Genomic DNA, 25,679 nt, shown 5'->3' with positions numbered 1-25,679 from the left:
GTTCAGACCGCTGGTCGCAAGATGATTGATCACAGTCTCATGCTAGGACTTTCAAGGGCAGCTCGAAAGAAGCGTGTCATCTTCTCGGCTGGTGCGAGATTGGGAGCACGCTAGTTTCGGGTAATTCTGATCACATTACCATCATGGCTTTTTCAGTTGGCCAAGGGAGGCCCATCTCAGATGGGGAAAAAGGCTGCAGTTGATGGAAAATGTTGAAGTTAGCGGACGGGATAATGGAGCACGGGTAGGGGATGAAGTTGAAATAAAGTTCTAGATATGGGTCTGAAGTGGAGATGTTCTTATCGATAAGCACTCTCTCCACCCGCGACGCGTCGATTCCCGACTGACACGCGTAAAGCGATCTCGACCCCCCAAAGCGTCAACAAAACCCGCCAGCTGCCGACCGTATTGTCCTTAAGCGGCCCACGCCACGCTCACACACTACCACGCCATGGCTGGTCCATCTAAAAACCCTGAGAAGCGTCAGGCTTCTCTGACCAGCTTCTTTACCCCCAAGACCGTCAATGGCCTGTCACAGTCCCTCAACAAGAAACGGTCGGCAGAGGCAGGTGGCGACAGTGGAGGCAGCAAGACGGATGGCAGCAGTCCACCTCGCAAACGGCCTCTTGAGGAGGACACAGACCATGGTAACGATGGGCCAGCTCCCTCACTAAAGCGGACGAAGGCACAAGAGGACCACGTCCCAGAGAGGAACACCGCCATCAATAAGTCGCCAGACAGCTCGGCGGACGCTTCCCTCAAAGTCCCGACAGGCTCTCGGACAGAACGGTATGCATATGGTGAATCCCAGACGTCCGAGACAGCAAACACAGTCGAGGACCAGGTGGAAGACGTGGCTGTGGCTCGGCACAAGGCTGAGCTGCACCGTAAGTTCGTCAAGAAGCTGGGACACCCGGACAGCATTGCCATGATCAAGCGTCGCAATTTCCAGATCGAGAATGGAACTACAGCCTTGGAGGAAGATGGTGATGGGGATGATTTGGCGGAGGACGACGACGACGATGCCGCTCGAGCCAAGACTACGAAGAAGAAAGGTGCCAAGACGGGCAAACTGACGCCCATGGAGGTCCAGTTCCTGGATATCAAGAGGAAGCACATGGACACCGTCCTCATCGTCGAAGTGGGCTACAAGTTCAGATTCTTTGGTGAAGATGCACGCATCGCAGCAAAGGAGCTGAGTATCGTCTGCATCCCTGGCAAGTTCCGATACGATGAGCGTAGGTAGCCATCCGCGAATCTCTTTTGATCGCCGTGTCAGCACTGACGCTGTTGTGCACAGATCCTTCCGAAGCCCACCTGGATCGATTCGCCTCTGCAAGCATTCCTGTACACCGACTTCCTGTTCATGCTAAGCGGCTGGTGGCAGCTGGCCACAAGGTCGGCGTCGTACGGCAGATCGAGACTGCAGCTCTCAAGAAGGCCGGCGACAATCGGAACGCCCCCTTTGTCCGGAAGCTCACCAATGTCTACACCAAAGGAACGTACATCGACGAGATAGGAGAATTGGATCAGGACAGCGGAGCTGCACCTCCAGGCGGCTATCTGCTCTGTATCACCGAGTCCAAAGCCAAGGGCTGGGGCACGGATGAGAAGGTTGATGTTGGTATTCTTGCCGTGCAACCCGCTACCGGAGACATCATCTATGACAACTTTGAGGACGGGTTCATGCGTCGAGAGATTGAGACTAGGCTCCTGCACATATCGCCATGCGAGTTTCTCATCGTCGGAGACTTGTCAAAAGCTACCGACAAGTTGCTTCAGCACTTGTCAGGCACAAGCAGTAACGTCTTCGGAGATCGAACACGGATGGAAAGAGTACCCAAAGGCAAGACGATGGCCACCGAAGCCTACTCCCACGTGACACAATTCTACGCAGGCAAGCTGAAGGATAACTCCGATGCGCGGGCGTCTGCTCTGCTGGACAAGGTCTTGAAGTTGCCAGAGCCAGTTACAATATGTCTTTCTGCGATGATCACGCACTTGGCCGAGTACGGCTTGGAACACATCTTTGACCTGACCAAATACTTTACCTCGTTCTCGACAAGGTCACACATGTTGGTCAACGGGACTACATTGGAGAGCTTGGAAGTCTACAGGAACCAGACAGACCATGTGGAAAAGGGCAGCCTTCTGTGGGCTATCGACAAAACCCACACTCGTTTTGGCCAAAGGCTCTTGCGAAAATGGATTGGTCGTCCGCTCCTGGATAAGGAGGCTCTAGAGCAGCGCGTAACGGCAGTCGAAGAGCTATTTGAGAACCGGTCCACATGGAGAGTCGACAAATTGGAGGGCCTCCTGACGCACATCAAGACGGATCTAGAGAGAAGTCTCATCCGAATTTACTACGGCAAATGCTCAAGGCCGGAGCTGCTTGCCGTCCTGCAGTCTATGCAAAAAATCTCCATGGAATACGCCAAGGTCAAGACCGTAGCAGACACGGGCTTCCAGTCGAGCCTTTTGAGCGATGCCATCTGCTCGATCCCTCAGATTGGCGAGATCGTCGTCACCTTCCTTGAGAAGATCAACCCGGAGGCCGCTCGACAAGACAACAAGTACGGATTCTTCCGCGAGGATGACGAGACAGATGACATTTGCAACCACAAGCTTGGCATTGCGGCCGTCGAGCAAGAGCTCGACGCCCACCGCCAGGAAGCAGCGAAGAAACTTGGCAAGAAGGGTTCTGTCCCGTATGTCACGGTTGCGGGCATCGAGTATCTGATCGAGGTCCCCAATGTTGACTTGAAGAAAGTCCCAGCCTCGTGGATCAAAATTAGCGGCACCAAGAAGCTGTCCCGGTTCCACACCCCTGAAGTTGTCAGCCTTATAAGCGAACGGGACCAGCACAAGGAATCTCTCGCCGCCGCCTGCGATGCCGCCTTTCGCGAACTCCTGACCTCCATAGCAGCAGCGTACCAGCCGCTCCGTGATGCCGTGGCCGCTCTCGCCACTCTTGACTGTCTCGTTTCCTTGTCCAAGGTCGCTGCCATCCCAGGCTATTCGAAACCGACATTCCTCCCCTCTTCGAGTCCCCCCTCCATCTCGATCTCTGCTGGCCGCCACCCCATCGCCGAGCATACTCTGCCCAACGGATACATTCCCTTCACGACTACGCTCTCTTCCCCCGCACCGCTGGCACATCTCATCACCGGCCCCAATATGGGTGGGAAATCATCCTTCGTGCGCGCCGTTGCTCTGCTCGTGCTGCTTGCACAAGTAGGCTCCTTCGTCCCAGCCGACAGCATGACCCTCACTCTCGCGGATGCAATCCACACCCGGATGGGCGCTCGCGACAACCTCTTCGCGGGCGAGAGTACCTTCATGGTGGAAGTCTCCGAGACGGCCTCCATCCTCCGTTCCGCGACGCCCCGGTCCCTGGTCGTGCTCGACGAGCTCGGCCGTGGCACATCGACACACGACGGCGCCGCCATCGCCCACGCGGTGCTCGAGCACGTCGTCCGCGAAACAAAGTGTCTGACGCTGTTCATCACACACTACCAGAACCTCGCCAAGATTGCCTCCGGCCTCGGCGGCGGGCTCGTCAAGAACGTCCACATGCGCTTCGAGGCCACCAAACCTTCTGCTGCGACCACCACTGACGGTGGTGGCAATCGGTCCGACAGCGACGATGAGCAGGCCGCCGGCGACGAGGAGATCACCTTCCTATACGAGGTCGCCGAGGGCGTCGCACACCGGTCCTACGGGCTCAACGTGGCCCGCCTCGCCCGCATCCCGCGCAGGGTCCTCGACGTGGCGGCCAAGAAGTCACGCGAGCTGGAGGAGGACGTCAAGGCGCGCCGGCTGCGGAGTACCGCGGCGCTGTTGGGTGATGTCCTGTCTGGCCAAGAGGCGGCAGAGGACAAGGTCGAGGAGCTGATTTCAGGGATTGAGCAGTTATAAGGTATCTGGAATACTCACTGGGTCCTGGTATCTCATCGTAACGTGTGTCGTGGCGTTTCGGTAACGTGTCTCGTGGCGTTTCAGGGATTGATGGGATATATGCCGCAGATCGAGATGGTCACGCAATGGCTTTCTGCAATCGGCCAACATGTAATAATGCTATTCTTCTCATAACGATTATTCTGAGAAGACCATGTTAATTGTACCGGTTGATACTCCATCCAGTTGTCAGGCAAGCTGCGGTAACTATTCTCGGTGGGCGACGTGAGTATGCATGTCTTCGTATCTTCTCATCTGTCCTTGATGTGCAATTTCGCTGTCCGATAACACTTCCAATTTTTTGGTCAGATTGCTGCAGCAGCACGGAAATCTCAAGTCGAGACAGTGGTCAAAAGCAGGAGGAAACGAGGACGGACCTCTGAATACTCCTAGGGCAGCAGGCAATAGGCAGCTGAATCACAGGTTCTATGGGGTTCTCGCCATTGAAGCAATAAGAAATGGTCACCATTTTGCGTGGGAGTATCTGATAGCTATGTAACCCCACCATCGATTCCATCTGCGCTTGAAAGAAGAAAAGCCAAGTCCAAAAAATAAAGAGATGCCGTTTCGTCCCATAGGATGGTAATTGATCTAATGGTGGCCTCTAGGTAACCCGAGAATGCAAAGAAATATTACCCATGGCCAAAGCATCAAACGCCGAATGCTCCTGTGGAACCAGGGTGATAATGACGCATGTTGCGACACCTGACACCACTGAGACTCGAGGTTTGACTCTCAAAGGAGTCGGCGCGAGGACGAAGAAACGAAGTTAAGAGATGCAAGGGTGATCCTGAGAGCCGAACCATAACCGAACGCCAGTTGAGTGAATTGCGCTGCAATAGTCAGCTGAGGCAGGAAATCCATCCAGACTTCCAACTTCCGGGCTGTTTTCAGATTGTTGACTCCTCCTGGGCCGCTCCACGCAGATTATAAGGAGAAATTGTTGCCCTCGACGATATCGTTCAGACGCCAAAATCGTTATGCTGGGTCGAAGTGTGACCCTGCTGGTATGTGGAATTGTTACCGAGGCCATTGATCAAGTCGTTGTTCATGCCTGGGTGGGCGCCGCTGTAATCCAAGCTGTTTATGGCCTGGAACGATGTGCTAGGTGGCCGAGAGACGTCAAACCCGCTGTAAAGGAAGGGGAAGTTGCCTTGACGCTGTGCACAGAGCGGATTGAGCCCTCCAGATTGCATGTTCTGACGCTGCTGGCTTAGGAAGGTAGGCAGATCCGAGGTCTGTTGCATGGAAAAAGCGCTGCGATCATTCTCCTTGTCGAAGAACTCAAATGGGGGCTGGGTGTCCTGGCGACCAAACAAAGACGACATAGGGCGGTTTGGAGGAAGACCCTGCATGGCATTTCTGTAAGGGATGGTCACCTGCTGGCCACCAAAAGGATTTCCACCGAGATCTGCAGATGTACGTCGTGTCAATATTGGCAGATATTCCTGGGGTGAGCGATGAGTGAGGTACTCACCCTGAATGTCCTGGTGGCGTCCTGCAAAAATGTCGCCACATCCCAAGGCAGTATCATCTGCACCGTCATCAAACGTTCCAAGGCCTCGGCTGTCGCGAGAGCTGCTCGTCTCATCGTCAGAGTTACTCTCCTCTTCTACCTTGGCAGTCTTCTTTGTGGCACCCTTCTTGTTCGCCTTCGAGCCTCGGGCTGTGGATCGAGTCTGACGTTGGGAGGTGGATGCCGCCGAAGCAGCGCCCCGGCCACGACGCTTCTTGGGGGGAGGGGCCTGGGCCTCCGCTTCATCTCGGGACTTTTCAAGGCACCAGAGTCAGAAATTCTATCTATCACATAGTTTCGAATGCACTTATAAAGGGAATACTTACTGGACTGCCATCAATAGATGGGCTGTCGTACACATTGCGTGTGCGCTCGATTTCTCCCAGATCCTCATTCCAAACATATTCGGTTTGTTCAACAGACTCTGAAGTCATCACCATGTTCTCCAACACAGAGTGGTGCTTCTTCTGGTTTCTCATACGCCTCATCTCAGGTGTGGCAGCATCAAAGATGCGCATGCCGGGCCAGAACGCACCCTTCAGCTTTGGCGTGGAGGAACCATCACCGTCACCCTCGCCATCCGCAACGAGTACATCGTTCAGGTACGCGATAGCCTGTGGAGATTCAGGTAGATGGTAGTTTCTTTGAGCCTGCTTGCTCATGGGAGTGTGGTATGCATCGTCGAACGTGTTGTCATGAGAGGGGTGGAGGGGAGGCCAGGCAAGCTGGTTCAGGGGGTTCTGGGTGAACTCGAGCGCTAGGTTGTCAAACTCCTCCATCTTGACAGGCTCTGGAGCGGCTTGAGTTCGCCTGGCCTTCTTCTGTGGCTAATTCAGTCAGAATATTTTCTTATACTCTCTTCCCTTCCCTTTGTTGGCGGGAGAAGGGTGGAGGAGTGCTCCCGGGGAGGGGAAACACTTCTGAACTTCGAACTTGCCTCAGTGCCATTAGCCCGCTGTCTTTTGAGCTGTGCCTGCTTCTTCTGCTCCTTGGCATCCTGGCGGTTCTTTAACAGCTGCGTGATTCCGTATTGGTCAGCCCACTCTTGGAAGAGGCGGATTGTCCGCTTGTCGTCCTCCTTGTCCGAAATTTCAAGCTTGAATCTGGCGGCTAGGTGACTCTTGGACGAGATGTGGGTCAAAAGATGGGAGACATCCGAGAACGTAGGCTTTCTCGGGCAAAGGCAGCACTTCAGAGGTATGGTATTGGCGTTGTGAGGACCACCGGGATTGGGAACGGGTTGTTGGTGCAGTGGAAGAGTCAGGCTCTCCATGGTGAGCTAGAAACAGAGTTAGATATTACTGGTACAGAACTCGAACAGATTACACCGTAAAGAGCGTGGGAGGTTAGAAGGCCAAAGCAAGGAAGCAACAAAAGAGTGTAGCAGTAGGGTGGCTACTGCGATGGGAGTGAAGGCACACCAGGATGGAGGACATGAGAGGGCAGTATAGGGGAACGGAGGTTGTAAACAAAGAGAAGAAAGAGGCTGCTTGGGTTGCAGATGTTGGGTTAAGTAGGCTGTAAGGGTAGAGGGACCTTCTGCGCTTACATTGGGGTGAGAAGGAGCCACAGGAGGTATCTGGGACCCAAAGCCCTGGTAAGCTTCAACGGCAGGAGATGTCTGGGGCAGGCGAAGACCAGCACGCATCAAGACGGCATACGGGAAGGTGTTATCCATGGTGTTGCTCGCCGTGATGTCTTGTGTCGGGAAGCCCGTGAAAAACGCAGGAGCCTGCTGGGTATGCTTGTAGTTATCGGTTTGGTAGGTGTCGGTGGTAGGAGGAAGGAGCTCCTGACGGTGACTAAGCGGCTGCTGGAAAGAGCTCTGGAAGGGCTGCAGGTCAGAAACTGGGCCTGGGCGAGGCACACATGAGGGCAAGGAGGTTGGAACCCAGGGCCTCTCGATATCGTTGTATGCATCGTGAGTTTGAGGGTTGAAAGTAGGTGCGGGAGTCGACATCGTCCGCTTCTGCTCGGGTTGCTCATTGTAGTCTTCGTCCTCGGTCTCATGCTCGTCGGAAATATACTGCCAGTCCTGGCCGTCGGACGGCACCACATAACCCGATCGTAGCTGCATCATTGATGCCCTTTCAGGAGAGGTTGAGATGGTAAGTGAGAGGAGGAAACAAAGTTGAAGGTGGGCGGATGGAGTTGCTGGAGGAAGGTGCAGAGAAGAAGAGTTGTCGAGGGTTTTCCTAGTTGGTAAGTTGAGCTCTGTTGGATTTTTCCCTCTACCAGGAAAAGTCTCTCAGCATCAAAGCTCCTTAATGCATTCCCTTTCCTGAACGCTCAACTGGGGATAGAGGGTAGAAGTAAACAGAAATGAAAGTCCTCTCTAGTTGCTGAAAAATGTTGGTTCATTGCCTGTTCAAATCGATGGGGTCAGATTTGAAGATCAATAACTTGGCATGACATCGACGTGACATTGTTAGCTTTGTCTTTGCTGCAACTATGCCCTGAGAACTAGCATGGCTAACCACTGGCACGAGATAGTAATCGAATGCAGCTCTTCTGTCTGTTTTTCATATTGGGGACATGAGCTACCATCCAGCCATCAACCATCATTGTATACCGAACAGAATCCTGACAGGGCACATCAAGGACAGTTTGGCCAACTAGAAACACACAGAAACAGAGTAACTCCCCATACATGGATATTAAAGTTAGAAATCGAAGAATTGGATTGTCACAAACAATCTGATATTGTCTGCTAAAGTCAGTGTGACCTAGCCGCACTCAACGGTATCGCAATGGTAAATAGAATTTCTATGCAAATTTCTGGCACCTCAGCCAGATTTAGGATCTCAAAGAGCGTCTTTCACAGCTCATGGAAAGAATGTCCTCCACCCGTTTTTGTTTTGACGCGTTTTCCCCTTTCTTGCGCCCACATCTTAGGTAGCCAGATAGCCAAGTAGGGCGCCTGCCCAGAGGTGTCGCTATTCACATCTTCAATCTCTCTCTGCCGGTATGTTCTTGATCAATAAGTAGCTTGTCTCGAAAGGGGATGAAACCTATCAATTCTGTGCTCAGCCTATGACCTTGTACAGTATTTGTTGTAGTCTACCACGGGTCAGTGAACATTCTCATCTGCGTAACACGGAATGACTACCTCGCGACCATCCCATTGTGTCTTCAGGATCCCACGTGAGGTCTGACAGGGAGAGAATGGGAACGCAAGACTTTAGTACAAGGCAGACGAGGGCTAGCGAAAATATTGCTGTCATATCAGCCCTTTCGACTTGATGTTTCGCAAGTGACAATGGCGCGAACTGCATGTTACACACAAATGAAAGAGTCATTGATACAGATACAAAATTATCGAAACTAGAATCTCAACACGAAACACTCAGGAAATACTTAGGGTACCCAAGATATCAATCTGTTCATGGGAGGGCTGGTCGTGTTTGACATGCAGACATCGTTATCCCACACCTTCCATCCCCCTCCCCAGGGTACACGTCGACCCACGACCAGACTTATATCATGTGTGGCTGACCAGTCTCAATGCCAGTGTCTAGAACCAAAGATTAACATAGGCTTCTAAAAATATCAAAAGAGACTAGTCAATACCTAAAACTGGTAATTAACAGGCAGCAGAGAATTCCTCTTCCTGTATTTGTGTCTGGAGCATTTACTGATGGGAGCTAGAAGCAAGCTACCCGCTGGCATGTTCATAGCTTATGAGTAATCCAGACATGATTACGAGAATCTTTCATATTAGCTCGTCCTAACAGCACACATGAGGCATAAAGCACTGTATAAATGTATCTGGACACTCGTGGTATGCGGCAGCGCCCCGGGCTAGAATGGTACTAACGGTGACGGCTTCATTTACTCCCCCTCCATTCTTCCCACGATTGGAAGCTCACACAGACTGTAGATGACTATTTGGTAGTCCAGACTAAGAAAATAACGACACTGAGAAGAACCAGTCATTCGTCCCGAGCGATATATATAAAGACTGAGGTGTAAATCAGCACCCGCCTTCTCACTCCTTACACTGCTCACCCATCTCTACCTACAAAGGCTACTTGATCAGCAGTCCCAAAGTTAATAGGAGAAATTTGCCAGTGAAAGATGGCGTCCATTGCAGACCAGCACAATATCGGCAGAGTTGATAAGAGCGACGTCTCAGCCCCGGACCGACACCAAAGAAGCCACTCGAGAAGCCCGAGAAAACCCACCCCGTCCGCCGCCATCGAGATCTACCCACAACGTCAATGCCCTTTCTTCAGCCAACTCCCCCAGGAGGTAAGGGAAATGGTTTTCAGACACCTCTTCTCGATGACCCGGATTTCGCTCGGCGTGCGAGACCTGCCCGTACAGGGCGACCGGGTCCGCATCAAGTCGGACCCTAACGCATTGGCCCTCCCCAGGACATGCAGGCGAGCCCATGACGAGATAGGCCAGACCTGGGTACGCCACGTCCTCTTCAACTTTGAAGACACCGTGACGCTTCTCAACCGGCTCGCGTTCGTGCCGGATGTCATCCTAGGCCAGATCCGCCACATGCGCGTGCCAGTTCGACCGCCTCGGGAGTTCTGGCACCGCTACATAGACCAGTGGTACCGTCCGCCTGGAACGACCCGGAGGTGCTTTATAACCTTCCTCCATATTCAGCAAGCATTGAGTCTGCTGTCAGGATTGCGGCTGGACACCCTAACTGTCATGGGCCCCAGGCTCTGCGAATGGGACGAGATAGCTGCGATGGTTTGTAGAGGCCACGGTTGGAAGGAACTGCGCTTCATCTGCCCAGACTCTACGGCGATGAATTACGGTGCAAATGCCAGGTGCAAGGAGTGGAGGCGCTTGGTACAGGAGCGCGACGGCACGTCCAGCGGAGCCTCCATGGAGATCTATCGGTCGACTGTCGGGCCATCGTGTTTCCAGCTCAGCCCCACGACTTGCGAGCTACGGATGCCTGAGCTTGTGTCGGCGTTCAGCAACCTCTTGAGGGAAACAGCTCCACTCTTTGTGTCCTCGCCGCCGGCCGCAAGATTGGGAATGGTGGATGGGGACGCACCGGGTCACGACATCCTGAACACAGGTCTTCGAGAGCGATTTGACGAGCAGGATGATTTCACAAACATCCAGTGCGAGATGTTATACGTCGTCAAAAGGGGCGAGGGGATCTGTTACGAGATTTCAAAACCGCCAGAACTCTTCGCAGCCGAGAACTTGTATTCTCAAGATCTGCGTAGTGATCTGCTCTGGGTGTCTTGGAAGGTGTTGAAGAAGCTCTGCGAAGATGATCCCAAGAAAAAGCAGCAAGTCGTGCCTAACGGAGACGACGATGTGCAGAGACAAGTGATCGACGACCAATACAAAAGTGTGGATGAGTACGACTGGGCTGTTGAATGGATCTCATAAATGAGAGATGCGATGGACAGTCTCTTCCCCACAAGGGTCGTCGCCCACAATGCCAGCGGCTCGATCCCCCCCGGACCCGCCCAAAGCCAGGGCTGCATTAGCCCACTGCAGCAGATCCCTTCCGCCATCCCGTGGATCCTGGACCCCTAAGCTGCTTCTCTCTTGCAAGGGCGGCGGCAAATTCCAGACCCTTTAACGTCATCGATACCGACTCAAACGCGGCTTCGATCCTCGCGACTGGAGACTCGATGGCGAGATCACCCCTATTTTTCTTCCACCGTTCATCAGAATCATTAGGCCTGATTCAGCACTCTTGTGATTGGCTGAGCTGCTGGTAGTCGAAAAGTTTCATATTTTTCTAGCCATGCACGGCCATGACCCCTTACTTCTTCATGATGGCAGCGAATGGAGACTCTTTAGCTCGATCAAGGTCATGCGACTCGCTGACTAGGAATCGCGCAGGAGGGAAGGACTGAGGAGGGTCTGGGTTGGACGCTTGACCAAAATACATGACAACCTTATCATTTTGTCTGATGTCGCCGTCAAAGCAATAGCTGGGATTGGTTCGTCATTAGATTCTAGACAAGTGTTAACGGAAGCCCCGGGATAGACTGACTGGGACGCTGGCCTTGAGGGGGGGTTGAGTTATGCTGTAACATTTTGGTGTAACCCCCAGCTGGGTATTGCATGGCAGATCAGTCCAAATCAGACCACATCGAGTCACTTGTCCTCACTCTCTCCTTCCCCCAGAAAGTATCTCGCCTCATGGTTTGTCTGTTATGGTTACAAAGTGACACGCGACCTCAGACTGCATCCTGCGGGGTAAGGTGAGCACATAGAGAGTAGAGTACATTGACACGCACCTGCCCCTGCCACCCTCTCCAAGCAGTATTACGCGATACATCGACCGCCACGTCGAGCACGGGCGTCCCAAAAGTACCTTCCCGCCCCCTTAACATCAAACTCTGGACAATATAGACTATCTAAAGAGAGAGACATATAGCACAAAACATAGCAAGGGTTGGGGATGTGGATGCCCTTGAGCGGCTTGCGTCCACGTCCATCCCTACCCCAAGTCCTCCTTCTCATCGTCATCCCCCGCATTTGGGCTAGGGTCAGCTCAGCATAGATCTGCGATCATTGGTGAGGTCATGTCCCCGACCAAACGCTGTGGAATCTTCTTTGAGCCGTGTGTATGGTGGGTTTGAGGAGCATTTGGGGAGAGAGGGGGAATGGGAATCTGGGTGCTGGCACGCAGTAGACAGTGGCATGATTATTGTTTAAATACCCCGCCTGCTCTTCTCTCGTTCTTATCAAGGCGTGTTTCTGTTCCGTACATCCTCCCTTACATTCACATTCACAAGAACAGAATATCAAAATAGTGACTATCAATTAACTATCTACCTCCTACTTGAAGCCAATCACCCATATCATACATTCAGTATGGATCCCAAGTCTACACGCTCCGAGTCCGTCTCTTCCTCCTCTTCTGCCGGATTGCCCGTCTCTCCTACCACGAGTGGACGCCGTGGGTCAGGTCCCCTCTTCGCCTCTCTCCACGACAATAAGCGGCCCAACGACCCCAAAATTCAGGCACGCCGACAGAGTTTGAGTGAACAAAGGCCAGCGCCTGGTTTTATCGGCAAGATGTGGAACAAGTAAGCAACGCTGCTCTCACCTACGAACTTGCGCCGCTTTTGATGTGCTAGGGCTAATGAATATTTTTTGATAGTTGGGTTCATGGACCTTCCTCTTAGGATGAAGTGCTGGGCGCTGCAAAATCGTGATACGAAAATGACACATGAGGGTGACGCATCATTATGGGTCGCAGCAGTTGCTTGGAGTACAGGAGCAAATCAACTATTTGGAACGATTGTAGGATACTATTCGGATACTTGGTGTACGATCGGGCGCAGGCAGTTTGCAAATCACCTTTTTCCAATTTGAAGATTGATAAGTCACGATTTGACAACATATGAAATTACTGCTATGTGAATCTTGATCGAACAACTTCGCCCATGCCTGCCATGCAGTCGTTGTCCAGGAGATTCACAGAATTCTGAGGCAGTCGGCAATAAAGACACATCATTTGGGTAGATGTCACGAACCTTTACTCACCAATCATTTATTATTTGAACACTCAAAGCATGTCATACCAGGACATGGGCAAGATAGCTACTATCTCGCCCAAGATCTGTATGCTAGTTCGTATTGCACAGAGTTACAGCATGCCTGGGGCATCTGGACCCTTACAATGAAAAAGAAAAAAAAGCTGTGGCAACCCCTATCAAGGGACTTGCCCTTCAAACCTAGTGTGATCAGCTGGTTGCAGTTCTGGAAGCTCGTAGATGTTTGTGATCCTGTACAAGAAGCACCTACCAGCAAAAAAGTCAGCCTAGAACATCATACCAGGAACAACAGGTTCCAAGACTGTAGCAATCAAGCCACAAATGTAGCCACAGAAAGTGTTTTGTGGGGGGGGGGGGGGGTAAGCACAGGATCGCGCACAAGTAATACGCCATGAAGTTGACCTCAGCTCAAGGTCCCGAGAAATCCTCTCAGCAGAGCAATTGTCAGCAACAAGAGACCAAGGAAGAGACATAGTTGTGGATATGGGCAGACTGATGGGCAGGATAGAGTGGGAAAATGCTTTTGGTATCACGGGCACAGTGGAACGTCATGTCGGGAGTTCAAGGCAGGCAGAAGGCAGGCAGGCCGGCAGGCAGGTAGAATATTTGGGGACGGAAGGGGAAGGGGGTGGGGGAAATACAGGCAAGCGCGTCAACGTGGAGAGGGACAGCAGGTGAGCGGGCAAAGAGTGAGTAAATGAAGTGAACGTGTTCATTAAGAGGGTACATTTTGCCCAAACGGAGCTAAAAAATTCACCATAACCTTCAATTTGCTTGTTTTCATCTGCGATTTGTCGATGAATAATTTTTTGTACCCCTTCGTAACTCCGCCCTGTCGGAACGATCGACACAGTCCGTTTGATTTGTGTGTAAAGCATGGCCACACTTGTCTAGCAAGATCGGGCCCCAAGGTGGGACAGCCGTATAACGATCGCACGAGATGACTCTCAAGAGTCACCTAAATACGATGCTTCTCGCTCTCTGATAGAAAGGTTAGCCTCGTCCGGCCTGGGTAGGGCCTTTGTCTGAGCTCTCACCGAGTCTCGAGTACAGCATGTATAGGGCCATGCGGTTACACTCCTCTGTGCCAGTGATGGTGACCAGTCGCTCGTTGCTGTTGTCCTGGGGCTCGTTGATCTTGATGACGCTGCCACTGATCTGCCGAATCTCGTTGATCTTCTGACCACCCTTGCCAATGATAGCACCGACCATATCGTTAGGAATATATATCTGCTGCGTCAAGGGTGCTCCTGGCATTCCAGGGCCTCCGTGCATCGGCTGTGCCTGGGGATTGCCGTGGACGTGAGGACCGGCGTGGGGGCCATGGTGAGGCTGCATATGAGGTGCTGGGCCATACGCACCACCGCCAGCCTGTGCACCATAGTGCATGGGGACAGCAGGATTCGGTTGGGCCGGGTGAGGCTGCGCACCGTACGGAGGCGCGTATGACTGCGGCATCTGTTGCGAGCGAGGGTCTTGACGGGGATTGTGTCTACCGTAGTTCTCAGCTCGGCCATAGTTTCCACCGGCCGGCTGAGGCATGTATGGAACCACTTGCATTCCACCGGGAATCGCGCCGGTCGGTCCACCGCTGCGAGTGGCGTATGCGGAGGCGGAAGGGCCTCCAAACCGCTCGTTCAGTTGCTCGAGTAGTGTGCTCGCCACATAGTACGTGGCAATATGAACAGCATCGGCAACACCCATGACAACTAGGGACCGCTCGGTCGAGAGCGGCAGAACAGAGTCAGAAGCATTGAGCCTGGCGCCCGAGGCCTCTTGGATCTCCTTGATCCGCGCGCCGCCCTTGCCGATGATAGAGCCTATCAGGATGGACGGGATGAGCAGTCGCAGTGGGTACGTCTTGGACTGAGGGTTCGAGGCTTCCACCAGCGGCTCGTTGTTGAGAGTACGGATGATAAGACCAAAAGCCTGGCCACGTTAGTGAACTGATCGACACCAAACACATCAGATCTTGGACTTTGACGAACCTTGGCAACAGCATCAACGCTGCCGCTGACGGTGAGAATGCGCTCTATGGCCCCCTTCTGGTAGTCCGACACTGTGCACTTAGCGCTGGACATCTGCCTGATCTTGGACACATTCTCGCCACCTTTTCCAATGATCGTGGCGGCCTCTGGGCTAGTGATGACAGAGCGTATGTGGATCCAAGCCGTCTCGTCCTGGGCTGCCGCGGAAGACGCCTGAGTTGTGCTGCCCGGTCCACTCTGTGTGCTCACGATCGGCTTCGTCTCGGATGTGACCTCGGGCACGACAATTTCACCCTGGCCCTCCTTGGCTTCTGTCTTCTCGCCGTTGGTCTTTGTCTCGGTCTTCGGAATCTCCGGCAGAGAGTGAAGCTCCGCGGCCTCGGTGTGGCCGTTCTCGGAGGGTGACTCCCTCAGTTCCTCCTCCTCGCCTCGAATGACCTTGTCAAGGGCGGGCCGCTTCGCATCGGGCTGATCAGTCCTGGAAGGGGAGGAGGTCTCCTCCAGGGGACGCTTGGTCGAGTGGGTTGGGGGTGAGGCCGACATGATGGATATGCAATTTGGGTCCGGAGCTTTTCCCAGGTCAAAGTGATTATGCTTGGAAATTTTGTTTTTTTTGTGGTTCTTTTCTTTTCTTGAAATAGTAGTTCAATTGTTGTTGTTCTTAATCTACACCCGTGGGGCGAATTCTCGAAGGAAAACGTGCAGGTGCAGTGGCGGGCCGGGTATGGGCTGGACGGATCGAGTAGATAAACGGGGTCGACGGCGAGGGAGGTCGATGCAGTGCAGGATATGCCAGGAGAGACAGTCGCAAACAGGCGATTGCTTTGCTAGTGCTGAGGGGGGAGAGAGAGAGAAAGAAGAGAGGTCAAGTGCTGGGAGAACAACGCCTCTCTGATGACTGCTTCAGATGGGTTGAAGTGTGTGTTACCTGCTCAGGATGCTGGCCAGGCGATAGGAGACGTGGAGTGCTGGACGGGTTGAGGTATCGTGCCAAGGCAGGTTGCGATTGAGGATCGTGTAGGAGGCTGAGGTTGTGTAGTCGGGTAAAGGTAGGTAGGTGTGCAGGTAGGTAGTCAAGGGAGGCGAGGCGGGAAAAAGACGGAGGTTTGAGAGGTTGACGTTGTGCTCAAAAAGAACTCAATAAGTTGGCAGATGCGAGGAGGTAGAAAGGGCCAGTCAGAATGCCGAAAGACCACAGCTCAAACCTTTCTTTTGCACCTTCACACGGAGAAGCAAGCACCTAAAGTCGCCGTCTCAGGTAGATAACTCCTTACGTCCAACGCAGCGTCGTATCGGGTCCGTTGGCTGAGGAGCTGTTTGGCGGGGCGCTTCTGCCTGCTCTAAATTGAATCTGTCTGCGGCCTGTTAGGTATCTGCTTCCTGGCCGGTTCATTCGTGATAGAAAGGGCAAGAAATGGTATGGGAAGAACTTCTTTGAAGGTGAGGCGAGGTAAAATAGCTCGATGGTAACTAAAGTGTGGGCTTGGTGGGAAGGTAGCCCAGAAGCTTGGGAGCTGGGGCAGGCAAGGAAGGGGGAAAGTGGATGCTGAAACAGCGAGGCTCATCTGCGCACACTGAGAGCACACCCACGTCCTGTGTACAGTGGACCATCCAAAGAAAAAGCGATAAGTCTGTCGGATGTCACAGACGAAGGAGGGAGGGATGGATTCGTTTGTTCGTACCTGTTAAGATCAACCACACACAGGGGGATTAGACCAGGCGGGCTGGCGAAAGCAGGGGGGCGTCAAGGAAAATCAAACGTGCAGGAGACCGGTCGCAATAATGCCAACGACTGGACCGAGAGAAAACCCAGCTAGGCCTCGTGTCCGTGGCGAACTACTTGGGCTTTACGCGAGGGATCGGAGATGCGAAGGTTGAAAGAGGGGATGGGAAAAAGAAAGGGTTTGGTGATGTGGTAGTCGTAGAGAAGACTGGGTGGGCGGGCTCGAATTTCGACGAGGAAAAAGAAAGAACACCCCCCCATCTACCATAAAGAACAGGCTAGCTCCCATTCCCTTGCACCTTGCCTTTCACCCGCGCGCAGCAGATTCAACTGTGGGTCTGGGTCTGGTGGTCCGTGCTTTCAGACGCAGTCACACAAAGTTCTGAGCCAAGCGACGCCTGGCCAGCCACCACCCGTAGGCCCCCCAAGAAGGAACGCTGTTGGCCCCTGTAAGGACCCCTGCACACGCTGCCCTGCCGTCTTTTTTTTGAGGTTGCATTAAGGGCGTCCTGGGCGTCCTCCAACGAACATCTACCAATAATGATTGTCTCTATTCGAGGAATGTTCCAGCTCCCATGTCATAATGAGTGAGGGCAAAAACCAAGTACATCGTACATACTGTAATAATACCATATATATGTCAGCTTTGCCCATCCCACTGTGTAGCTGATACATGAAGTTTCTTTATTGTCGCTCTCAGACCTTGTCCCTCGACCCACGGAACATTCTTCCCGGTCTTCCGACACGCGCCATCTGTGGTTCACTGGCGCAGTGCATAATGGGATGGACAAAAGCAACATCCCCTTGAAACCACTCTGCCTGGTGCTGTGCAACACCAATCCGCCCCTTGACTCACTCTAAAAATTAAAATAAAAATAAAAAGAGAAAGAGAAATAATCCGAGCTGAGCCAATCAGTGACAATACTGGCGGCTATCGTATCAAAGCTACGAGTGAATCCCTAAGGCTCCAAGGAGACGCGTCGACACGAGACGCGCTAAGGGCAGCATTCGCGGAAGGGACGTCAGCAGCATCGATAGGCCGCTCAAACCAAGCAGCAGCTCCTCTGTCCGAAGACATCACATCAACTATCACACTCGGCTGTGAGAAGGACCTCTGGGCCTCTTCGTGGAAAATGGAAGACCCTGCAATGGTGGTGACGAGCGAAAATTTGCACACCACGTACTTGGACCGCTCACGAAAAGAGCTGCAGAAGAAGATTGAGCAGCTCAAGCGATCGCTCGCAGAGGTATTTCACCCAGCAAATAATAGCAACTGAGGATTCGCGATTGACTCAATGGTAGGAGAATGAGAAACTTGCTACTGTGTCCAGGAGACAGCAAAGTCGAGGGAGGCCTGATGGCGCAGCGGTAGTGGGTGCGAAACAGCAGCTAGACGCCGTAGCTGAGGCGTACAAAGAGGTTGCAGCATCCGAGCCTCTGTTGCCGTTTCCAGACTCTGTCGTCCCAGCGCTTGTCGCCTTGCGCACCACCAACTCGACCATCCAGGAGTCCAAGAAGTTTCTTGCCTCGCAAAAGATCTCTCTACAGAGTGCGCAAGACCAATTGGAAACAGAGACGGCCAACCTTGCTGATCAGAAGGCACTCACGAAAGCTTTGGAAAATCGAATCCAGTCACTACGGGAAGGTATCGAGTCGAGAACAGCGATGAGCCCTGGTCAGGTTGCGCGCGAAAAGATCTCGGAGATCAAGAGGCAAATCAAGGAAACAGATGCAGACAGATCAAGATTGCTCAAGCTTTTAGGCTCCTTCATTGACGAGCGATTGGCTATACTGCTGGCAGCGGAACAGATTGGTGGCCCAGTGGCTGGCGACATGATGGACGTCGACGCAGAGATTCTAGAGGCCGGATTCAGCGCCACAGGCAAGCGAAAGAAGCCCAAAGCAGATGCTGCGCCAGACAAACGGCAGAGGAGGATCGACGACATGTTCGGTGGGGGTCACGGTCGTGAGGTTGAGGGTGAGGGTGACGAGGCTGAACCCGACAGGCGGGCTGCAGCCGGGGACGAGATGCAGAGGTTGGTCGAGGAGTTGATGAACAGACTATTGGCAGCCAAAGGGTCCAGCTCGGAAGCGTATATCGATGTCCCTGAGGAATCGGCGTCCGTTCGGTTCCTAACCCGAGTCAAAGTGGCTGAATTCCACCCGCGGGATTCAAAGCGGCTGAGATTGGTGGATTTTGGCAGGGAAATTGGAGATTAAATTGATTTGGCAGTGGGATTCTTCTCCATTACCCATGCACTCAGCTCGCTTCTGCAGGGCTGTCAATCGCAATTGACCATGTCGAGCCGTGAAGGACGCCTTGGGAGCATGGAGTCACGAATCCTTTGGACGGAGGGAGGGATGAATATCATAGGTCAGCCCTGTCAATGCACACAAGTTCGAGTTAGATGCTGGCGCAATGTCAGTACTCACTTGCGCGCGCCCAGTGGCATTGGCTATTCTCGGAGACAGCAGACTCCAGTCAAATGAGTTCACATCACTTGTAAGCCAGGATCCGAACTGAAGTCCAAGTAATATCAACATGAAAGGCCGCATACCTTTTTGACAGCGATGAAACTCTCTCAATGTAATTTTGATTATTCGCAATCTGAGATCCAGCGTTGGGAACCAGACAGCATGTGGTGGTGTCTTGCTCTGAGTCAATTGGCCAATCAAAAGTGCTGCCTGCTTCAAGTACGACGGCCGAAGTACTACGAAACTTTCCAGACATTACAACTGATCAACATTCTGAGTTTCGTTGAGATGAAATGTTTACCTCGTTTAATACATTAGAAGAGAATCCGAGACTAGGGTTGCCTCGAATCTGAAGACGAGGTGAGGGGAAGAAAAGCAAAAAATGAAGGGGGAGGATAAGAAAGAACTTATAGAGAGAAGGTACAACAGCGGCAAGTTCCGTGATAGGACAACCTAGACAGGGGAGGGGCGTTAAAGTGGTACTGTAAGTCGCGTCTCGAACGCGTCGTTCTCTCCAAGATATTTAGAACCTCGCACAAAAACTCGTAAAGAGGGGGAAAACAAGCATCTGCAGCTTCCTAGTCACTCACTCACTCACTCACTCGTCTCCTCGTCTATCACCAACATTACCTTGTCTAGTTCTTCTAGAACATGACCACCGACAGTACCGTCCAGCCGTCATCACCAGCTTCCCACCCAGCCAAGCGCGTCAAGCTCGACGAGAACACTACAAGCAACACCACCACTATCGCCTCATCTGCAGACACCATGGCCGCCCCTCCGCTCATGATCAAGAGACTCTCTGAGAAGGCTCGCCTGCCTACCCGTGGCAGCGCCTTCGCAGCCGGCTATGACATCTATGCATCCAAGCCCACCGTCATCCCAGCACGCGGCAAGGCTCTTGTCGACACGGACATCAGCATGGCATGCCCGCCAGGGACTTGTGCGTCCTCCTTTCTCTCGACTTCCCCTTGTCCTTGCGCTTTGCTCCCAAGAAGACTGACCATAATACTTTAGATGGCCGTATCGCTCCACGTTCCGGCCTAGCCTCCAAGGTACGCAGTCTCCAAACCCTCCACGGGGAGGACAAACCTCGACTGGTGAGCTGGTCATTAACCCCATGTAGCACTTCATAGACACCGGTGCAGGTGTGATCGACGCAGACTACCGCGGTCAGGTCAAGATCCTACTCTTCAACCACTCCGAGGCCGACTTTTCCGTCTCCGAGGGTGACCGCGTTGCCCAGCTCGTGCTGGAGCGCATCTACACCCCCGAGGTGGTCGAGGTTGCCGAGCTCGAGGACAGCGTGCGCGGCGCTGGCGGGTTTGGTTCGACCGGTGGGTTCGGCTCGAAGCTCGTCGCGACGGTCAGCGCGACCACTGATGGGGCCACGGACGGTGCTGCCCCCGCGCCAGCGGTCGAGGTAAAGGTCGCCCCTGCCGCTGCTAATGGCGCTGGCAGGGAGATTGGCCAGCAGCAGCCATCGTCTTAGAATGTATGGTGGCAGAAGAAGAAGGCATCTGTGCTGCGTGCAGGACAGTTGCCCAGCGCGCCGGACCTGGCGGAAAAGACCACCAGGCTGAGGGCGAAGGGGAAAGATGTCCCTTGGCCGTGGACCGAGCATCGCGTCGGGTTCTCGGACACGTGCTGGATCGGAACTCCGCGCTGAAGCGGCCAAGCGCCACGACATTGCCGCTCAAATGAACGAACATTGGAATCATTATGCCTTGAAACAAGCATTGATAGGGTGCGGCGCTTTGAAGAAACTCCTGAGACCGGGATGACTGAGCCGATTGGTGGTAATGCTGCGTTTTTGAAAAGAGAGATCTATGTATACACCACAGCACCTGACTTTGGCCCAAGGCATAGATAAGACGTGTTCACATCGGTACAGACTAATGACAAAAAGAGAAGAAACCATGAATTGATATTCATTCGCAACTAATGCCCACCTCTACCGTCTACTTTCTTTTTGTCCTGCATCATCATTCTAATGTCTATCCAGATGCTCCAGAGCAATGCAACCATGAATCTTTCTAACCGCGCAACCCGTCTACGCTCACGACTCTACATCTTCTGCGCCTTAAACTCCACTTTCGGATCCCTCAGCGAGCCCAAATGCCTGACCAGCCTCAGTTCCGCCGCCTTGGATCGCGCGAGATGCATCCTCTTCTCGTCCAGGGCCCCAGCCTCCGCGGCGGCGGCCTCTACTCTCGCCACTTCGGCCTTCATACCCTCGCACGTCGCATCGAGCACCTCGTGCATGCTGGCCAGCACCTTCTCGGCGGCCTGCGCCAGGGGCAGGTCCGGGGCGCTCACGTCGTCTGGGCTGAGCCACGAGGCGGTCGTGCCGAGCGACGAGGCGTCGGGGCTGCTGGTCACGGCCTCGCGCATGCGCACGACCATCAGGGCGCCGAACATGTCGCCTGTGCCGGAGAAGTAGGCGTCGATGGCCGGGAAGCGGATCTTGAAGGCGCGGGGCCTGCGGTCTGAGGTCATTGTCGAGCCGATGACGGAGAGGATAGGAGGCCTGCTGCTGAGGGTGGAAGAGGAGGAGGACGGAGTGGAGGAGGGGGTGGATGTGTCGAGGGAGACGGAGGTTAGGATGATGTGTGGCACGTGGTAGGTGTCGTGGATGACCTCGATGGCGCGGGTAAGGGAGGCCATGTCTGTTATCTCAACGCCGGAGAGGAGTCTGTTTGTGCGGGAAGGAATTGCACCCCTTTGATCAGCAACGCTTGGCTCATTCTTCTCCATACAGCAAGGAAGAGGTTAGGGGGATTTTGATTCTTCTTCCCACGTACTCGGCCTCGAACTGATTCGGCAGAATCAGGTCTGCGTGCGGCAGCAGGCTCTTGTACGCAGGCACAACGTCCTGCGCAACATAAAGCCTGCCGTTGTCGCCCATCACGGGGTCCAGCACCCAGAAGAATGACCCTGGCTGGCCCTTCCTCCTCGCCTTGTCCTTGAGGTCTTCCGCGATGCGCCCCACGGCCTGGACCGCCTCCGCGCCTGGTATGTAGCCCGACAGCATCATGTCGAAGTCGTCGAGGTAGGACTGCTGGAGGCCCTCGTACAGGTCTGCAATTTCTTGCGCAGAGACCTTGGTGCCTTTGACCTGTCTGTAGCCGGTGTGGTTGCCTGTATTCAGGAGAGAGGGACAAGGAGAACCGAGTTAGAAGGTGGTGTCTGATTGTGACGAGCCCATGAGACGATAGAGAGGGAGGGCTGACTGACTGAATTGCACCGTATTGAGCGCAGCCACGTCGCAGCCGAGTGATTGCATTGTGAACACGGCGATCTTGTTACCGACATATCTGGAGTTTCCCTAGGTCAGCCCAGAAACTACTTTCCTTCCTGCCTTCCTTCCTCCTCCCCTGTTGACCCAGATCTTCAACTCGGGATTGGGTGCTGCGAGACTTACCCAGAGACGACCTTCGCATCTTGTCAGCACGGCTGTGATCCTCTTTCTCGCTTTCTGCTCTCAACATGGGGATGGGGCACTTCTCCGTACATGGCTGGCGACGGCCAAAACGCGGGTCTCCGGAACCGGCAGGTCTGTCGACATGATCGGTAGTGACTTCGGGGCTTGCGAGAGGGAATGCGTCTGTTCGAGGGACTTGAGCGAGTAGCGGGATAGAGAGAGGTCAGAACGAGACGGGACAACTTTGTGTAGACAGACAGAATATACTGTCAGTAGTCTTGTCCAAGGCAAATATTCAGTTGACGGCGAACAAAAGATCCACAGGTATATGTGAGGTGAAGTAAAGAGTCATATGTTTGGAAATATGCTGTGTAATGACAAACGGAATGGCCGGTAGTGGATTGGTTACTTGGAGAAGGCACTTTATCGCAGGGGGGAAGAAAAAAAAGTGCCCCGCAATCGCGTTGCATTTGGCGGGGCTAAGAAGGAGAACCCCACGTTTTGCGCTGTGTGTGTGACGCCGGCCTTGCATGGCACACCCGCCCGCCGCCCAGCGATCATCAGTGTGCCTCTCCGCATTGGTGCAAGGTACCCGTAGAGCTCACCCATAGTTTTTGTCTCGCCGGAATGTCGCCTGACGGGTGAAAGTCATATTCGCTTGATTCAGACTTTGGTTGTCTTTTCTTCTTTGTTTTATTTCTCATCACGATTGTAGATGGAGAGGCTCTTGTCCCAAATAAACACACCCATGCCCGCCAGATAATGCTCTATGGTGTAGTGCAGTATCCTGCAACTCCCTCTTCCTCTAAGACGCACGGCGACTTGACTCAAACGCAACAGCTCATTCGTCTTGTGACACATGTTATCCTGTTGGCCCATGTCGCAGCGTCTCCTTGCAGGTCATCAGCGTCGCCTAGTCGTGAACATCCCTTATAAGTACATCACGCGCCCATTTTCTGGGCCATCTACTCCTCGTCGCCAATCTGTAAAGAAGAAGAACAAGTTTAGCCATGTGTTCATGAAGGACATAGGGTATCGTATCACCACGGGCCGGGAGCCTCACCTTTGGTGCCAGGTAGAACCGCAGCCAGCTGGTGCCCTGGATCGAGTACTCAACGAGCAGGGGCACCTCATTGGACAGGCAGATCTTGACTTGTGTAGACAGGGCCGAGGCCTTGCAGAAGTTGACCAGGTACTTAAGGGAGAAGGTCAGGGAAACAGGCTCGCTCAGCTCGATGTCGATGTTCAGATCGGGCTTCTCGACGTTCTGGTGACTCCGCAGCGTGACAGCACCGTTGCCAATGTCGCCGGTACAGGCAAACTTGACGCCGTCCTTGCTCGCGTCGATGGTGACTGCGTTCCGGGAAAAGCCACAGAGAGTCAGCACCACTTCTCTCTTGTCTTGTAGGAAGATATGTCCGTAGAAACACCCATCTTAGGAGGATGAATAGGAACTTTTCCTTCTTACCAGACTCAGACATGGCCAGCAGGTCGGTGCAGATGCGCCTGAACTCGCCAGCGGGCATGGAAATGGTGGCAGCGTATTCGGTCTCGGGAATGCCCAGGTGCTCCTGGTCGATGTCCATGAGCTTGAGGTCGTACTCGGAGATGCGGTCGTTATCGGCAGACTCAAAGGTCAGGTTGAGCGAGTCGGGGGCGTCTTCTGCCTTGAGGGTCAGGATGTCCTCGTTTTGGGCAGCGCGCAGCACCTTGGTCAGGGATGTCAGGTTGACGCCCAGCGCGATGTTGCGGTCGCAGCGGTAAGGGCTGAAGCCGTCCGCCTTGAGCATCATCGACACCAGCGCCACGTGCGAGTTGTCCATGGCCTGCAGGGCGATGCCGCTGTCGTTGCAGTCGAAGTTGCAGTCTTGCACCAGATCCTTGATGGCGTCGACCACCTGCAGGGCACGAAAGGCGGGGTTAGATAAAGCGAGATTCTCACGACGGCATAGGGGCTTCGCTCTGCGAGATGGGAACGGATCTTTCTCTTACCTTCTTCAGGATGCTGGCCTGTTCCAAGCGTGCCTCAAGCATTTCTGCGGCTCTGTCAGAATTTACTTGCACGCCAAAAAAGGGGTTGATTGCCTGGTTGTGTTGCTGCGGCCTGTGGAACAGCGTGGGAGCTTACTGAATGTGGGAAAGAGACTGTTGCGGTGGTGGGATGGTGTACTGAACAAGGTAAAGAGAGTTATTGAAAGGAATATAAAAGTGGTAGTGTGCAGCTGTGTTTGCGCAGGAATGAGGTCGTTGTGTTTGTTGTATTAGGGGGGAAAGACAGTAGCAAGTGAGAGCCTCTTTTTTATAAAAATCCACGACGCGAAGGAGACGCGCTCCCCCGCGTCATTCGTAATAGCTTTGATGGGCTGGTACATACTATGGGCAAGTAGTACAGGGAGCCCTTGCGCGCTGCACAGGACACCCTGGAACCCTGGCGGCTGCTTGCCTATAGAGGTGGGTCTCACTGGGCTGAGTAACTGCACCTGTTGCACCTCCGGTAGCCAGCGCTCATTTACGATACCATGATCTTCTCGAGTTGACAAAGAACAAGAATAGTCAAGAGTATATCGCTTTCGTAAAAGATCTGATTTGTGTCATGGGGTCCGCAGCATTTTGCTCCCTATATCAACCTGTCTTTGTTTGAGCAGCGCAGCATATACAATCAGCTCAAAGATCTTGGTCTGATCCAAGCCATAGTCTTTCTTTTGTCACAAGCTCATGGTTGGGGTTTCTCTTTATGCATGCAAAACTGAATTTGACACGCTGGCTGACGCCCTTCATCATGTGTATAGTATCCAACAAAAACATTATGCTAATTTAATGTCCCTCTTGTCCTGATAATATAACAGAGTCATGCTCAGCCCTGTAACTACAAGAAGCCACCTATGTATGCCCCCACCCTGAGATCTATGGTATAGTATAGGGAGGTATCAAAGACTCAAACTCAGCTCTGGAGGAAAAAATTACCTCTGCACATATCCTTTTTCCTTTTCTGACCAAAAATGAAGAGAGAAAGCAGAGAGTACATACATAAAAAAGAAAGCAGAATAAGGGATAGTATTGTAACCTGCCACCACGTTGAAACGCCAGCCCGTGAAGA

The 25,679-nt window shown here is 53.2% G+C and overlaps 10 protein-coding genes across 10 annotated transcripts; 5 read left to right on the top strand and 5 right to left on the bottom strand.

Annotated features, from left to right (window-relative positions):
• Window positions 1-451: 451 nt before the first annotated feature.
• M406DRAFT_341754 (uncharacterized protein) lies at window positions 452-3,918 on the top strand (the record flags this gene model as incomplete). Its single annotated transcript, XM_040921697.1, has 2 exons — window positions 452-1,238; window positions 1,301-3,918. 2 exons carry the CDS (start codon window positions 452-454, stop codon window positions 3,916-3,918), a joined length of 3,405 nt encoding a protein of 1,134 aa, XP_040773528.1.
• A 1,001-nt stretch (window positions 3,919-4,919) lies between these two features.
• On the bottom strand, window positions 4,920-7,550 carry M406DRAFT_332928 (uncharacterized protein; the record flags this gene model as incomplete). Its single annotated transcript, XM_040920793.1, has 5 exons — window positions 4,920-5,368; window positions 5,435-5,726; window positions 5,800-6,300; window positions 6,390-6,752; window positions 7,023-7,550. The coding sequence occupies 5 exons, from the start codon at window positions 7,548-7,550 to the stop codon at window positions 4,920-4,922; spliced, it is 2,133 nt and encodes a 710-aa protein (XP_040773527.1).
• Window positions 7,551-9,281: 1,731 nt separating this feature from the next.
• M406DRAFT_357506 (uncharacterized protein) lies at window positions 9,282-9,903 on the top strand (the record flags this gene model as incomplete). The annotated part of the gene is made up of 1 exon (XM_040923697.1): window positions 9,282-9,903. A coding segment is annotated over exon 1 (351 nt), but the record flags the coding sequence as incomplete, so codon positions are not given.
• A 2,275-nt stretch (window positions 9,904-12,178) lies between these two features.
• On the top strand, window positions 12,179-12,813 carry M406DRAFT_357505 (uncharacterized protein). The gene is made up of 2 exons (XM_040923696.1): window positions 12,179-12,501; window positions 12,576-12,813. The coding sequence occupies exons 1-2, from the start codon at window positions 12,287-12,289 to the stop codon at window positions 12,598-12,600; spliced, it is 240 nt and encodes a 79-aa protein (XP_040773525.1). The 5' UTR covers window positions 12,179-12,286; the 3' UTR covers window positions 12,601-12,813.
• A 1,152-nt stretch (window positions 12,814-13,965) lies between these two features.
• On the bottom strand, window positions 13,966-15,503 carry M406DRAFT_263897 (eukaryotic type KH-domain (KH-domain type I); the record flags this gene model as incomplete). Its single annotated transcript, XM_040917623.1, has 2 exons — window positions 13,966-14,901; window positions 14,961-15,503. The coding sequence occupies 2 exons, from the start codon at window positions 15,501-15,503 to the stop codon at window positions 13,966-13,968; spliced, it is 1,479 nt and encodes a 492-aa protein (XP_040773524.1).
• A 2,769-nt stretch (window positions 15,504-18,272) lies between these two features.
• Window positions 18,273-18,940, top strand: M406DRAFT_357502 (uncharacterized protein). The gene has a single exon (XM_040923695.1). It carries the CDS (start codon window positions 18,349-18,351, stop codon window positions 18,901-18,903), a length of 555 nt encoding a protein of 184 aa, XP_040773523.1. The 5' UTR covers window positions 18,273-18,348; the 3' UTR covers window positions 18,904-18,940.
• Window positions 18,941-19,707: 767 nt separating this feature from the next.
• M406DRAFT_99093 (uncharacterized protein) lies at window positions 19,708-20,585 on the top strand (the record flags this gene model as incomplete). Its single annotated transcript, XM_040926441.1, has 4 exons — window positions 19,708-20,101; window positions 20,176-20,213; window positions 20,285-20,495; window positions 20,530-20,585. The coding sequence occupies exons 1-4, from the start codon at window positions 19,810-19,812 to the stop codon at window positions 20,583-20,585; spliced, it is 597 nt and encodes a 198-aa protein (XP_040773522.1). The 5' UTR covers window positions 19,708-19,809.
• A 480-nt stretch (window positions 20,586-21,065) lies between these two features.
• M406DRAFT_323600 (uncharacterized protein) lies at window positions 21,066-21,756 on the bottom strand. The gene has a single exon (XM_040919789.1). The coding sequence runs from the start codon at window positions 21,655-21,657 to the stop codon at window positions 21,226-21,228; it is 432 nt and encodes a 143-aa protein (XP_040773521.1). The 5' UTR covers window positions 21,658-21,756; the 3' UTR covers window positions 21,066-21,225.
• A 66-nt stretch (window positions 21,757-21,822) lies between these two features.
• M406DRAFT_357499 (Ribokinase-like protein) lies at window positions 21,823-22,932 on the bottom strand (the record flags this gene model as incomplete). Its single annotated transcript, XM_040923694.1, has 5 exons — window positions 22,673-22,932; window positions 22,583-22,593; window positions 22,396-22,475; window positions 21,963-22,299; window positions 21,823-21,853 (listed from the first exon to the last, which is right to left on the bottom strand). Coding segments are annotated over exons 1-5 (513 nt in total), but the record flags the coding sequence as incomplete, so codon positions are not given.
• A 286-nt stretch (window positions 22,933-23,218) lies between these two features.
• M406DRAFT_294269 (proliferating cell nuclear antigen) lies at window positions 23,219-24,616 on the bottom strand (the record flags this gene model as incomplete). The annotated part of the gene is made up of 4 exons (XM_040919127.1): window positions 23,219-23,565; window positions 23,646-23,935; window positions 24,051-24,480; window positions 24,575-24,616. 4 exons carry the CDS (start codon window positions 24,614-24,616, stop codon window positions 23,548-23,550), a joined length of 780 nt encoding a protein of 259 aa, XP_040773519.1. The 3' UTR covers window positions 23,219-23,547.
• Window positions 24,617-25,679: the final 1,063 nt, after the last annotated feature.

The sequence above is a fragment of the Cryphonectria parasitica genome (genome assembly GCF_011745365.1).
Source record: "Cryphonectria parasitica EP155 unplaced genomic scaffold M406scaffold_7, whole genome shotgun sequence".
Classification (NCBI taxonomy): domain Eukaryota; kingdom Fungi; phylum Ascomycota; class Sordariomycetes; order Diaporthales; family Cryphonectriaceae; genus Cryphonectria; species Cryphonectria parasitica.
This window is presented reverse-complemented; position numbering and strand designations above follow the sequence as displayed.